Source organism: Netta rufina, assembly GCF_964035555.1.
Source record: "Netta rufina genome assembly, chromosome: 3".
NCBI lineage: Eukaryota > Metazoa > Chordata > Aves > Anseriformes > Anatidae > Netta > Netta rufina.
This window is the reverse complement of record NC_140125.1, coordinates 119,882,757-119,898,035: the sequence shown is the minus strand read 5'-3', so window position 1 is coordinate 119,898,035 and position 15,279 is coordinate 119,882,757. Positions and strand designations below refer to the sequence as shown.

At 44.3% G+C, this 15,279-nt stretch overlaps 1 protein-coding gene across 1 annotated transcript in view; it reads right to left on the bottom strand.

Moving 5' to 3' along the window:
- ELP3 (elongator acetyltransferase complex subunit 3) overlaps positions 1-15,279 on the bottom strand; it is an 81,847-nt gene that overhangs the window by 47,778 nt on the left and 18,790 nt on the right. Inside the window, exons 8-9 of the mRNA XM_084283640.1 lie at positions 6,698-6,859; positions 3,243-3,369 (exon numbers count right to left, since the gene is read on the bottom strand). Coding sequence (XP_084139766.1) covers positions 3,243-3,369; positions 6,698-6,859 — 289 coding nt within the window. The remainder of the gene's footprint in view (positions 1-3,242; positions 3,370-6,697; positions 6,860-15,279) is intronic.

Here is a 15,279-nt window from a genome sequence, read left to right as displayed (position 1 = left end):
CTGGGTTCCTTTTTTGTCCTACCCTTCCCTGGTCTGAAAAGTGCACGACTAGAAAGGAAGTTAGCATTGCAGCAATTTATTTTCTCTGAGCTTATTTAGAACTCAAGCAAAAAAAAAAAAAAGGAGAAGCAAAAATCTATAAGGCTCCCTGATAAGGCGCAGGTGTCTGTCCCCAAAAAGTCAGAGGTAGTTCATAGCAAGATACACATTTGTGTGAATTAGGAGACTAAAGAGCCACAAACTGTGTGAAAGAGCACTCCTCCTCCTCGCGAACAGCTTGGTACTGTTGCAAGAACACAACAGATGCTCTCCTCTTGGTTCCTCTCTTTGTTCTCACATTAGTTTTATGCAATAGAAGTGTCTAAATATTTACCAGCACGGACTAACATTGACACAGCACGCCATCTAAGTTGTTTCTAACAACTCAAAGCTAGGATAGAAAATTTGGGGTAGGAAACAGAGAGTGTGCTGTCTAGCTGAATCCCCAGAAAGGAGGAATTGCTGCCTGCTGTACGCTTCAATCACGTTTGCCAGTGCAGGGCTGTGGAAAAACAAAACAAAACGAACGGCTGTTTTCACCCTCTCCTCTCTCTTATTCAAGACAAAGCATCTTTTCAAAATAAATTATAAAGCTTTTCAGATGGGATGAGAAGGGCTGAGGAGGAAGGGAAATGGAAAGGATGCCTCTTGTTTACCACTCCATCTTGAAACGTGTCAGAGTGATCCACAACCTCTCCGCTCTCCTTCCCTGCAGCTCCGTCTCCTGAAAGGCACAGCGATCACTTAGCTGCCCATCAGCCTCGCAGCTGCCTCTTTCAGGCAGGTTTCTCCGTGCACTGGCTGGTCTCCGAGTGCAGACCCTGTGCACCTCTCTGACACGTGCATTTTGGTTCCTTCTCCTCTCCTTTCCCAGACTTTCCTCTCTTTAAACCAACACCGGTATAATTCCTCTCCACATTGCTGCACCCGATCACCTCTTCCCCAGCAGCTCACCTCTCCAAGTCCTATTTCTCCTCCTCACTCTGCAGCATTCACAGTGCTTCTTGAGGGCTTCATCCTCCACGCTGATTACTCATCCTCCAGCTCCTCACCTCCACACTCGCTGCCATCCAATCTTAATTTGATCTGCGAGTCCCGCTTCAAATTTCTGAACTCATTAACGAGGTGTCACTTGAGCTGGCCACCCCATTGCCCTCTCCATATTCTTGAATCCCACTCCTAAGCTATCAACGAGTTTTCTTTTTCCATTGCTTTGCATTTCTCTTGCCCTCCAGCCACTCTTTTGGCTGATTCCAACCCCTCACACCAAAATTCTGATCCGGTCTTACCCCTTCCTTTTCTAAGATCAATGATTTCTTCATCAATAATGTGCAAATTCCTTCCTGCCATGTTCCAGAGCTGGCACACCATCAACTCTGATGCCCTCCCACCTCCTAAAGCTGAGACTTCTCTTGTAAAGGTATTCTAGACAAGCTGACCTTCTCTACTCTGCTTTCTCCTCTTACTTTTCTAGGCTAACCTCTATTTTCCCAGCTTTCTTTTAACCTCCCCCTTGCAATTCCAGCCTTTTCACCATATTCTTCTCCCTTCTTCCCGAGGACTTTGCCTTCTGCATCTTCTATTCCTGCAACAATTGTCAGTAATAAACAATTGTCAGTAATAAATGGAGAAAATCCAGCAGGGCACCGCCCTTCCCCTGACAAGCAGGGGAGCCCTGCAGCCTGCACACACCGCAGGCAGCTGAGCATCACTTGAAGTTAAGCAGTGCTGGAAAAGTACTTCCAGAGTGCTCGTGCACTGAAAGAGAAGCAACTCCAGATCCTACCGTGGGAAAGCCTTAGCCATTTGTCACGGATAAGCAGCACAGAATAAGAATCATTAAATAAAATAATCCTTTCTATAGAAGCTCGAAATTCTGCCTTAAATAATTCCTCCCTCTTCGGTTTTACATCTTGCAAATGCTCGAGCTTACTGTGTCCCCTCTGCTGGGTCTCATCCAAGGATAGCTCTTTAAATCTTTCAGTCGGTATTGCTGTTCTACCACCATAAATCCTCCCCAGCCCGATACTACTCCGAGTAATGACAGGCCCATAAAGAACCCCGAACTACAGCTGCAACTTCACTAAGTATTGAGTCGGGTTTTGCCATACCCCGCAGCACAAGTAATTATAGGCAAACACAGCTAATTTGATGTCCACTCCTACCCTTTATCTCCTCTAGCATTATAAGAAAATAATCCAGGAGCAACAGAGACTGGGGGATGAATTTTGAGTTGAATTCACTTTCAGTTGTCACTGACTTCATCCTCACTTTTCTGTGCATGGTCTAATCGCTTTGTCCCAGCTTTCTCACGTTGTCACATGAACATAATATTTACTAAGTGCCATCTATGCTTATGATGTGCTCGAGGAATCTGCACAAAACTGCTTCAGAACTTCCTCCGTGTGCTGTACAGCCGCATTCTGGATTGCTTCTTTCTAAAAGTGTCTGTCTGCAGCACACCAGGAAAAAACATTGGTTCCTGCCTGAACTTCTGATCAATACTTTCTGTTGCATTGATAGTTTTTTAGTGCCAGAAAGCACCTAGTCTGACCTTGCAGAGAAATATACCTGTGGTTCCTACATCGTGACTGCAAATTTCTGAACTATTTTAAAAAGAAAACCCACTTGGACTTTAAAATAATGAGATCATGAAAAAAAAAATCTACTGCATTATCAGGTAAAGTGGTTAATTCCCTATGATGTTTACCATTTGCTCTTTATTTCTCATTTCAATTTCTCTAGAAATAATTTCATATTTTCTTCCACATCATTGATACAGCTATTGAGCAGCGCTGCGCCAAGAACAGAGATGCTATATAATACACCTATACACTCTACTTTGCAATTAATTACCTTCGAGATGGTATGCTTCAAACTTTGAAACATGCACTATTGTAAAGCCAAGGCAAGAAAACCATCTTGGAAAAAAGTAAGAGCCCTAGTTAGCATTGGAAGAGCTATATTCCACCGAGACCTGAGTGACTCAGTCTTTCATGAGGCAAGGATATAATTTTCTGGATGAAGTAGTTCAACAAATCTTTCTTACCCTCCACCTTCAAAAATGAATGTTAAATTGTTTGTCCTTAAGAAATAATTCCAGCCCAGATCCTAACTAATAGCTGAGCTAAGAAAAGGAGGCAGAACGAGATGGAAAAGCTGGAAGGAACCAGAAACTCCTGGTGAGCCTCAGCCATACTCACAACAAACTGGTCCGTGTCCCTTTCGAGCCCCATGTTTGGTAAGTCGGGCATCATGTGCGCCACCACTTTGAAGCCAGCATCCTTGGCTAGGTGAAACGACTCGCACACAGCCTTCACGGTGTGACCTCTGGGAAGAGAAAAGGAGAGATTTAGAGCCCCGGACACTCAGGATAGGCAACCCAGGTCACACAGAAAAAAAACAAACACATTTAGGTATATTTAACTCAGATAATTTTCCAGGAAACGAGCAGGGTTGTGTTTTATTATCAGTTTATCACCATTCAAGACTTGAAATGTGGCTGCTAGTAAGGTAAACTAAGCCAGTGGCTAACAAGAGTCAGGTTTGCTGCTTCTGCAGCAGGTGAACCACCCCAAGAGTACAGCTTTCCAAACCCCAGCCCGAGAAACTTCCAAAAGCTGCTGAAATACTGTTTGTAAAGGAGATGTCACAGCACCAGCTAGGACACACTGCACTGAAGACTCTGTATAATCAAAATAAACCATGACCAGAAACAAAAGCTACAGAAAAGGAGAAGGATGGGGGCTACGTAGAACCAGCTAGTTAGAAAATCATCCTTGCAAAAGGCTTGCTGGACTCTCAAATACTCCCTTTAGAGCAAAAGGAACAATTCTCAGGTTCTGAGGTGTCAAACCTCCACGACACAGACCAAACTGGGACTCAGGAAGGATTTCATGTTCTTCCCTGCCATCAAACCACACCAACTCAGGCTCGCTCTGCAGGAGCTCGCAGAGAGTGGGAGCCTGCAGGGCTGCAGGGGCAAAGGCTGAATCACACCTCCCTCATCAGCCTCGAGCAAACCTCTCCATCCTCCACGCTTCGGGAGCCTTCCTCTGCCTCCGCAGCAGCCACCTCTCCGACTGTGAGCAGCTCCGGGGAGGTGCCCATCACACGGGATCAGTCTCCCCATGAAGTCCTCGTTGTTGCTGTCTCCCAGCTGCGAGGGTTTTCCTGGTGCTGGCTGACACTTGCAGCCGTTTCTGCCCCGTCAGCATCCGCCGCCGCCGTCGTCTTCCCATCGCGCTCGCCCACCACTTCACCCTGCCTCTTGGAATTCCTTGCCAACAGATCCGCTCAGCAGGGCGGCTCTTCCTCTCCTCGAGAGGCTTCTGGATGAAAAATTGATGCCATCTGGGCATCTCCACAAACGCCTGCCTTCTGCCGAGACCCGATGTTAGCCAAACAAACAGCCACTTCCCTTTTCTTAAGGACCTTTCCCTCTCTCTCCACTGGTAGATTCTGCCTCTGTTAAACCCCCACCTGTATTTTTACAACTATAGTTTTATTAATGATTTTTTTTTTCCAGAAGTATTATGGTGTTTTTCTAAGACTGTTCAAGGACAGTATTACTCAAGACCTTGAGTAGCCAGAGGGGAGTAAATGGGAGACTTGCTTCATAAATAAAAATTATTTTCTTATTAGAAGTGGAATCTGAGCTGCATCAATAACTTGATTATTTGATGCCTAGATCTGTTCTTGAATATTTTTCTGCCTCACAGCCACCCAAAGCACTCAAAACCCTCACTAATGACTTATGGAACATAATAGAAAGTAATTTCCAAACAGTTAGCCTAATTGGTTGTAATCTGACATTTTGCTACAAGCAAAATATTAAAAGTTTAAAGCCAAACACATCCCCCACAAAGCAGGAGAACAGAAGCAAAATGAGGTCATTTCAGAAGAAAAAGAAAACTTGAATCACTCTTCTCGAAAACTATATTCCACTTCTTTGTTCGGAAATGTTGGAGTGGGGCACATGAACCAAGAGCCTGCGCTGTCTCTGCTGTGAGAGCCCGCAGCAAAGCCTTTTAGGAATTCTGCAAGCAGCTTTGAGCATGTCAAAAACCTTCAAAAATACAATTCCACACAGGGCTAGTTCTGAGTGAAACAGTCAGTAATACACTACTTCATTCTTCTTCTGATTCATCAGCAGGAAATCAAGGGTTCATTAGCAAATTCACAAGCCAGAAGTGACACGCGGCTCTGAATGATTTATGGCACCAGCTCTGATCTCACACACAAACCGCAGGAAACCCGAAGACGACTGCAGCGAGAGCTAAGTGGAGCTTTACAGTTCCACTTCAGGGTAGGGCACCTTTGAAAAGGAACTTGTTTAAAAAAAAAAAAAAAAAAAAAAGATTTTTAAAGCCGAAAAGAAATGATTTGTTAAATTCACAATGTGGCAGAAGTAACCGTTGGTGAATACAACTAGCCGAAAAGTAAGATCTAGCTCAGGATGGATCTTTTCCTTTGGAAAGCTCTGACATCTAGAGGAGGAAAAATATCACCTATCAATGTGATCTGTCTGCTCGTGGACTACTCAATAAATGGCTTTTCCAGTGCAGTAGCCTGCCTGTTTCATAGTAGTGACGTCCTGAGCTTCCACGCACAAGCAAAACTACAGCTCAACCCGCAGGAAGAAACTCATTTGGGATTCTTCCTTTAAGCCTCTAAAAGAAAATGTCCAACATTTTCAGTTTTGCACTACTGCCTTTAAGGTAGGTATTAACAAAAATGCGTTTTGCTTATTGAACCATACTGCTTCTGCCATTATCTATGATTATGGTTATTAAATGTCTGTGGTCGGTGACTGGAATATGCAATAAGAACGACGGCAAGTTGTACAAACGTCAGATGTGAACAAATGATCAGGAGAAGAATCACTTCTCTCAAAATATCATCAGAATTATCAGGGAAAAAAAAAAAAAAAAGTGAAATACAATGAAAGAAAAAGATTAGCTTTCCTGCCTGCAAGGGATGGGATGAACAATGTATTGCACACTCTCCTACGTAGGACAGCTGTGCTTTTGGCCACAGGTCCAAGATGACAAGGAATAAATCACAGGCTTCTTCTGAACCTATTTTGCCACCCGGAGACGTGTTGTAACCACAGAGTGACTGGGGTTAATCCATCAACAGGTGCTGTTTCTGTGCCTCACCCCCTGTACTTGCCATCGTCCTCTCTCCTCTCCCGTGCTCAGTGGAATAAGGTGTGTGGTGCAGAGAGCAGGCTGTTTGCTGGCACAGAGCCTCCCATAGATTACGCTGCACTGTATCTGCTCCAGACTAAAGATTGTGAATTATGTAGGATGAGAATTACAAGTTCTCTCCGGGCACATTCTCCACTTCACAATAATGCATTTATTTATGAAGCAACAGCAACAACAAAAGGAGAGAAATGTACAATGCAGGAAAAGATCCCGAGTTTAAAATATCACAAATAACTCCATTTTGTTGTAACACGGTCTACACAACCCCACAACGAATTCCATGAAGCTGCTGCAGTTTATTACTCTTTCTTAACAGACATATGGCCACACGAGCAAGGCAACGAGCCAAATGCTTCAATATTTGATCTTAAATGGGTGTTCAAACAGAGCTGCTGTTCTGAAACATTTCAAAAACCATCCCATGAGCATCGAATGTCCCTCCTCACCTGTTGGTGTCCCTGGCCACGTCCTCGTAGACGCTCTGCACGCCGATCTCCAGCCTCGTGCAGCCGTAGGACAGCATGTCACTGAGATGCCGCTTCAGGCAGTAATCGGGCCGGGTCTCTATTGTTATCCCGATGCATTTTGTCAGGCTTCGTTCCGAGTACCTGCAACAAAAAGCATCCTCTGTCAAAAGCGTGAAGCTGTCGCAGGTGACCTGAGAAGTTTCCAGCGTCTTCCTTCTTTGTGGTCTCCACCAGAATTAAAATTTGGGTTAAAAAAACGAAGATCCCAAGCAGCCAGGGGGATCTGGCTGCTGTGTTACTCCAACACGTGCCTGAAACACACAAATATACGTGGTAGGAAAGGGCTGGGGTTTGCTGTGCACAAGAGCTGACCATGGTACAGCCTTGCAGGGCAGTTTTAAACATCGTCAGCTCGGTAGATGCTTGCAGAACAGAGTGAGCCTTCAATATACTCAGCATCACCCCAGCAAAAGGGGAAGTCTGAGTAGGAGATGAGAACTGGGTTTGCTTTTGGGGATGGAGCAAGGATAGTCTGAGCACTCGTTCCCACTTAGAACCACAGAGGAACTCACGTCAGGGGGATTTTGGTACAGTTGGGACATTTTTGTTCAATTCCTATGGCACACAGATAGACCTCAGGGATTAGGACGAGAGCCAGCCATGCTCTGAAAACATCCAAGCCATGAAAAACTACACAAATCATCGCCTTTCTGAGCCAGTCGCAGGCTCTCAGCTTCATTGAGTCTAATGCTGAAACAGAACTCACTGGTAGCCTTTTTCCCTCCTCACCCCCATTTATCACTGGACGTCTACCAGAGACTTAATTGTTCCAGCCAGCGTAAAAATCCTCTGCTGATGACAAATGGTAAGTTATTGACCTACGAGGGAGTAAAACAAAAGAAAAAGGAATCCAAAGCTGCCTTGAACCAAAGTTCACAACAGGAAACCATAAATCAAGACGAACTCCTACACCACCAGCAGAGACGATATTCATTTCCATTTAGGAGCCATTTCACCTGCCTCCCCCCTCCAGTAGCCACCTCTCCTGCAGAATGTGGTGGTTGTGTAAGAGGACTGCAGCGCAGGGCAGGAGATTTACAGCAAGAAGAATGAAACTTCCTCTTCTGAAGCCATCTGAAACTGCGGAGGTAACCTGGAGAGTTCCCAAAGTGTGATGTGGGCAGGATTAACGGCTACCCTCCGAGAAGAGCATCGCTCTCTTTAATGCTCCCCGATGATGGAGATCTCGGTATTCATATTAAATGTTGCTGAAAAGAGGACACCTTGAGTAAGAGAGAGACGTTACGCTGATACCTGCAGGAGCATTGCACACCAAAAGCCACCAGGATGACTAACTTCAGCTCTTTATTAGGTATTTTGTAAGGATTCGTCACCTGATTTCTGGCACACTGGATGCTGGAGACTTCTGAGTCAAATGAAAGCTCCGGAGAGTCTAACTTTTAGCATGGCAGAGGTCCAATTTGACCAAAAAAGAATTAAAAGAAAGCAAAAAAGACAGGTAGATTCAGACTCATGGGCAAAAATTCCATTCAAACTGATACAGCATGGGATATTGGGGGGGTAGACTATAATGGCTGTCAAAATAAGCATCTTTTTTTAAAAAAAAAAAAAACAACAACATGAAACATTTCAGAGTTTGTGGCTCACTGATCTGACAGACTAACAGAACAATTGTTTATCGTGCCAAGCAAAGACACTGCCAATGTGCGATTCATTAACATCAGCCTAAAAATATGCTCACTTTTAAAAGACGCCGTGTTTTGCACGAATTAAAACGGGAAATTTCAGCTAAGGGGAAAAAAAAAATAAAAATAAGTCACCGGATAACTCAACCATCGTGCCAGAGGGGACGTGCTTGTATTAAGCACCTGCAATCATGGCTGGAAATACAGAGGGGAGACAAAAGTAATTATATTTCCCCCCCTGGAGCAAATTGATAGCTGAGTTATAAAATGTTGAATCTAACGAACGCCGGCAGACCCCAAAACTGTAATACCTACTGAGGGCACCGACAGGGCTTCAGTATGGTGCCAGGGCTGGTAAAATTCTCTTGTCCAACTCAATCTGGAAGAGACATGTGTCTTAACTATGTTTTATTGTGGTGGTAAGACATAGCACAGCCTCAAACTTGGCTTTATTTACATAAAAGCTAGAATTGAGTGGTCCACGTTTAATTAAGCCTACAAACTTCCTTCAACTAACTGGGAAAGAGAAAGAAGCATGCGATCGTCAGCCATCCACTGAAGGCACTTCTGGCAAGACGTTTTTATCATTTCCTGAGTAGAAGAGAAAAACTTTGACTTTTCTTCTCCCTTTTCGTGACTTTTGAACTTGAAACATTCATTTGGATATTCATCATTTTTTCCATTTGCAAAAACAGCGGCTCTATTCCGCTTGAAATGCAATCCTAAAACTAAGGGAAGGCACAAATGGTAAGATCACAAATTAAGAAGGCAAACAGAGAGCACCAGGAGTGGACATCGATTAAAATCTTTACGAGATTTATGTAACCTGGCATTGTATGGAAGGAGCAATCAATCAGTACCCATAAAAACTACAGCTATTATTATTTTGCAGCATACAGCTACATCACACAACTAAGATTATTTTTTTTCATTTTTAGAAGATGAAATCTGCCAGTATTTAACTTTTAAGCTCACCATTTCCCTATACATGGCCAGCACCTCCACTGCTGGCCAGGCTTTCACAGAAAGGATCAACGGTGAGCTACAAAAGAGAGCTCGGGGGCCTGAAAAAGGCAGAAAATACTATTTAGAAGGTTACCTACTACATGTTGGATTTACATTGAGACAGAGACTGATTTTTTTTTTTAAATCAGAATGGCAGTATTTCTTATTTCAAAACACTGTCAGGATATGAGACAAATGTTTACCAGCCAACAGAGAAAAAGAAATGACAAACTGATACATACTTGACTAATACTTTATTTATTTTTTGAGTGGAGAAAGCTTTTTTTTTTTTAAAGTATATCTTTGAAATCTAATCCTGATTTGTGGGCCTCAAGTCGTATTTTTTTAGTTTTTATTATTAAGCAATGATTTCTGTACTAATTTGCAGTGGATTCGCTATTTCAAGACTAACTTTGCTTATTGCCTACCTCTTCCTGGGTCTTTCACCATGGAGCTGCCTGCCTCCTCCAGCAGCAGACCCACGCTGGTCCTTCGTTGCTGCCAAGGTACCTATGGAAGTGAAGTCTTTCTTGTTGCTCTACAATCCCTTGGAGTTTCAGCTCCAGCTCAGCTTTCCTCATGTCCCCCCTGCCTGCTTGCATCCCTCCTGGGTACCCCATAATGCCATACAGAAACCCCCCAAATTAATCGTGCTCCACCACACTGCAGGTATCAGGGTGTCAGACAACATTGAAGGAGTTTTGTACATCGTTCATTAGCTGCAAGGATTAAACCATACTTTTTTTTTTTGCCTTTTCTCAGGACTATCTCAGTTTTTTAAGCATTCTTCTTGTTGCCTTTGATATCAAAAACAGCCACAGAACTTTGCAGACACACCAGTACTAAATCCAGATGGAATATGATTTGCCTATTCCTATCCAATTTTCCACTATTTATACAGTCAAGGGTAATTTGGCTGCTGAATCATACCGAAAGCTCATGATAATGTGACTTAACTCCTAAATCTTTTCTAGAGATTTCGCTGCTTCTCGGAATAGAATCCTGCACCATTCCTAGAAAAACAGCTTTATTTTTCCCCATAACAAAGCCCCCAACTTGCTCATATACAATATACTATGGAACACAGATGAATCCCTTCTTTGCCCATCTCCGATACTGATAGCATCTGCCAACCCTCAGAAATTACTATTTTAACACAAATATTAACCACAAGGCCCAGAGGCAAAAACAACAGAATCCTATTAGAAACCATTCAGGTCAATGACAATAATTTTCTGCAATGTCTGTTTTGAAAATCAATGTAATGAGTGACATGTTGTTCTAGTCTCTATTTGAACGTCAAAATAGCTCACTCAAGCCAAATCTCCTGGAGAAGTTTAAGCACGTTGCGCTCAACTTTTCCAAAACCCCGTAAGCTCGCTAGCAGGATCCAGTAACTTATCGTGATAATGGAAATGATGGATTTGACTTTCCTTAATCTTTAAAAATAACAGACTTCTAGCCACATATCCTGCAGGAATGGCACGCTAGCCAAGGCACACATTAAGAGGGAACAGACGCTATCCAAGCAGGCAGACAGGCTGAAAGCAGATAGCTGTAGCTCTGAAAAGAGTGACTGCAGGATATTTGGTCACAAGAGGTTAAGATGACCTTGCTGATGACTAAGGAAACAAAACTATTATTAACCGAGGACCAAGAGTAAAACACAGAAAGTCCTGAAAAATGAGACGAGCCCAACAAGCTGAAAATTGCACCCAGGATGGTCTTGTATGTACACGTCGACCAGGTCTGCAGGTTCATTCTGGTGTTAATGTTTGTGATCTGGATTTCTTCCAGAATCTGAGGGTGGAAATGGATTTTATCTTCTCGAGCAACAACAGACACCTTACGGAATTTCACCTCTTTCCATGAAACAGTCTTGGTGCTCCACCTTCAAGCTTTTCTTTGGCTTTTGAAGTCACGTTGGAATGTCCTGGAGGCACCTTTTGGGGGGCTGTTGGGTTGGTGAGTGGCTCTGCATCCCTCCCTTCCTTCCCTACAGACAGGTACACCTGAAAACTTCTTGGTTTTTATCTGCAGTACAGCAGTGCTGAGGAATCCCAAATAAGAATCCCAAATCTGTCACGCTCTAAGAACAATCAGAAATCAAGATAAGTACACAGCACAAGATGACAGTGGGGCAAATTTAATAACAGACTAACCACAGAGATGAATTACACAAATGAAAGAGATGCTAAGCCACACAAATGAAGCAAATGAGATCCAAACAAACCTTACGATTAGCACAGACATAGCTAGTATAAAGTCAGTTTTCTGCATGATTACAGAACAGTCTGAACCAAGATGGGGCACCAGAAAGACTACTAATTTTAATCATTGGAAATAATTGAGTGAATTTGCAGAGAAAGCCGGTACATAAAACAGACCTTCAAATCAGAATCTGCCTCTTAAATAAGAAGGGATTTTAGATCAAAAAAAAGCACCTCTCTCTCCAGCAGACACAGCAGTTTCACATAGGCTTGCAGGTCCTTTCTCATTTAGAGAAAAAACAGATGGCACATAAGAAAACCTCCTTTAACAAAGCCTCTGCTCTCTCTCATTTCAACTCTGGTCTAGAGACAAAAGCCTCATCAGCTCAGGGACTCGAAAATCAAAGAATCAATTACTTACAAGCCATCCTACAGCAGCACTCAAACTCCTTGGCTGGGATCGGCGGCAGGATGCCAGGCCATGCAAGAAGACTTGCCTTGTCCCAGGAAGCTCAGAAAAGAAAAGGTGTAAGAATCAAGCGAGTTAACACAGCGTGGTCACCGCATGCCTTCAAACCATTCATCTGCTTTACAGATTTCGAAGTAGACTACATAAAGAGGAGGTAAACAGAAGCGAAAGAGCAGAAAAAAGACACAAAGAGCAGCAGAAACTGTTCAAGGGCAGCAGCAAAGAGAAACAATCACCAAGAGCAAGACATTTTTAGGTGTACCTGGCTATAAGGAAGGAAGGGAGGGATGTAGAGCAACTCATCCAGCCCAACAGTCCCCCAGAAGGTGCCACCAGGACATTTCAATGTCACTTCAAAAGCCAGATAAAACCTTACGGTGGAGTAAATCCTGATGTTGCTCATATTTCTTGATCAGCATTGTTGCTCATGCATTGCCCAGCAGCAGAGATTTCCACCCAATATGGTGCTCTGAACTCTTACACATCCCAACTGGCAGTCCCAGCTCAGCTGGAAGGGGAAAACGATGAGCACTGCTGCTCCTCTACCCTCAGCCTGCTCCAAGCAAAATTAAATATGAAATCCTGCCCCAGAAGAGGTGCTCAGAGCCTGGTGGAAAGAGGAAAGCGTTGGAGGGCTGGGTGGGAAATGAAGAATTTGAATCAGGGACCAAAGGAGCCCTCAGCAGAAGGCTGCTGGCCTCCACGTTTAGCTTGGAGCAACAACGGCTGCGAATGTCCAGCATTTCAGGTAAGTCTGACGTCTTGCCCCCAAAAAAAACACTTCTCATGCCCTTGAATTTAAGGAGCATCGCCCAAAAGGAACCCTAAACCACAGGTGTGCAAGGCAGACGATGAAGTCTATGCATACAAAATCATGCCAGAAGTCACAGCCTGGCTTTCTGGAGAAGAACCTGCTGATAATAAAGCACACCAGCACCTTCTGCACCAAATCCTCACCTGTTTCATAAACGGCCTCCTTTGTCCTGATCCCTACGAGCTGTCCTTTATTACCACGCCGCTCTCTGAGACGCAGCTAGCACTAATTAATTCAACAGCTACAATTTCCTGCTAGTAAACAGAACAGGTGGCATCTTACTCACCAGACGGGGTTCAAAAGTTGCATTTTTGATGATTGCCCAGAGCAGATATTTCTGAAAGCTCAAATGCCAGTTATTTGCCTTTCTGCAGCTCCCTTTTTATTACAACATTGCAGAGTTTTCTTTATCACCGCTACCGTGTGACAGACCGCTTTGGTTTCTTAACAGCATCGGGTCCCCAAGGCTCAGCTCTCAGGTACTGAAATCTTACATTTACCTAAAACACAGTAATTTCTGGGGTGAAATATAACTTCCCAATTTTGAGAAAGTAACAGTATTTATCCCTGCTAAAAGATAAGTGAGAACAAATCTTTCTTTTTCCCCCGAAATGCCACTAACAGTTCACTCATACGTAAACACGCTCCCTCCTGCTGGGCAACCCGTGCGAAATCCAGGAGAGGGTCTGCGTTTAAAATAGCATCTGTTCCGAAGCAAAAAAAAACAAAAAAAAACCCTAGAACTTACTGGTTTGCTCTCTTTCTTAATTTGTTTACCAAGTTGCAACCACAATGAATGGATCTGACATCAGAAAACCCTCGGAAGAAAAAGCTCAGCACGAGCAGAGGCAGCGCAGCCACGTTAAGGCATTGCAGACCCACCCCAAGCAGGGCTGTTTGCACGGAGTAATTAACCGCCTGGCTCTAACGAAGGGGAGGGAATGGTATTGGCTCTGAGGGAAGGGCAGGGGGGTTGCGTGGTTTATTTTTGTACCATTCACAGCTTTCACGGAGCACCAGTGCGTGAAGGAGCTCCGGGCAGGGAGGCTGGAACAAAGGATCTCCGTCCGGGCAGGGAGGCTGGAGGGAAGGACCTCATCCAGGCACGAAGGTTGGGGTGAAGGATGTCCATTTGGGCACGGAAACTGGAGAAAAGGAGCTCCATTTGGGCCTGGAGGCTGGAGAAAAGGACCTCCACTTGGGCAGGGAGGCTGGAGGGTGGCCAGAGGCTCCCTGCAGCTCGTGAGAGCTGCCCTTCTCTTGCAATGCTGGCTTCACGCACACACAATTCTTTCAAAAGCCACCCCATGTCCTCAGAGGGCACACGAGCAAAGCCTGGAAGGTTTTTCTTACCTCAGGAGGTAAAAAAAAAGAAGGACACAGAACAGGAACCCCGGTAGATCCTTCTAACATCGGTGGCTGATTTTGTAAGCAAGCTCCCATCCATCAAGTTGGAGGCAACAGCAAGAGAGATAATGTTTGTTTGATTTTTTTTTTCCCTGCAACAAGTTATTAGCAAGCTGTAACTGAAAATACCAGGATGAATAAGCATATGCTAGAGTGAAACATTTCAAACAAGAAAAATCGCAGATGCACGGCTCTACCCAGAGCCAAGCTGCAACCTCTGCTTTACCTCTCTCAAAGCTGAAGCTTTATGGGGAAAAAAAACACCGAAATCAGCCTTAAATGGGAAGGAGAGTGCTCATCTCCTCCTCCCTTGTGCTAGCTCTGCCTTTCTTAAACCTGGCCATGGTCTTCTTGCTTCTCACGATTTTATAGAGCCTCTATGATATCACTCTACGATGTTTTCCCCAGTTTTCAATGTCATTTTCCTCCCTCCCTCCCTCATTTTTCAAACGAGCTGAACACAGCTCAAGCTGTGAAGACATTGCCAAACGATGCAGCAGCACAACAACATTTCCCATTCCGCTCCCTTCATTACGATCCCTCACACTGAGCTGCTCTTGTAACTAAAACCGAGCACCGAGGCTGGGTTTCTCACCGTTACCTACTACAACTTCCAAACTCTGTTTTTGGGCGCCATCGGCCAACTCGGAGCTCACTGTCCTGTAGGGAAATAAGGAGAACTTTTTATTTTCACCCACCTTGCTCTTCCTCTGCACTGATTTTCCCCTGGCCCCTTGCCACCCACCCACTCAGCATGGTGAAGGACTTCTACAGATCTCTGCTGGCAGCTCATTGCTACTGCTGCACATAACCCAGCACCACAGTAAATGGTGTCAGCAACCCTCTTCAGACTATTTAAGCATCCCTCTACCAGATTCCAACACAGTTTCCTCGGGGGCACCGCTAATGACTTCCCTCTGTTGTGAAAATTGATGAGCTGTTCCCTCTCC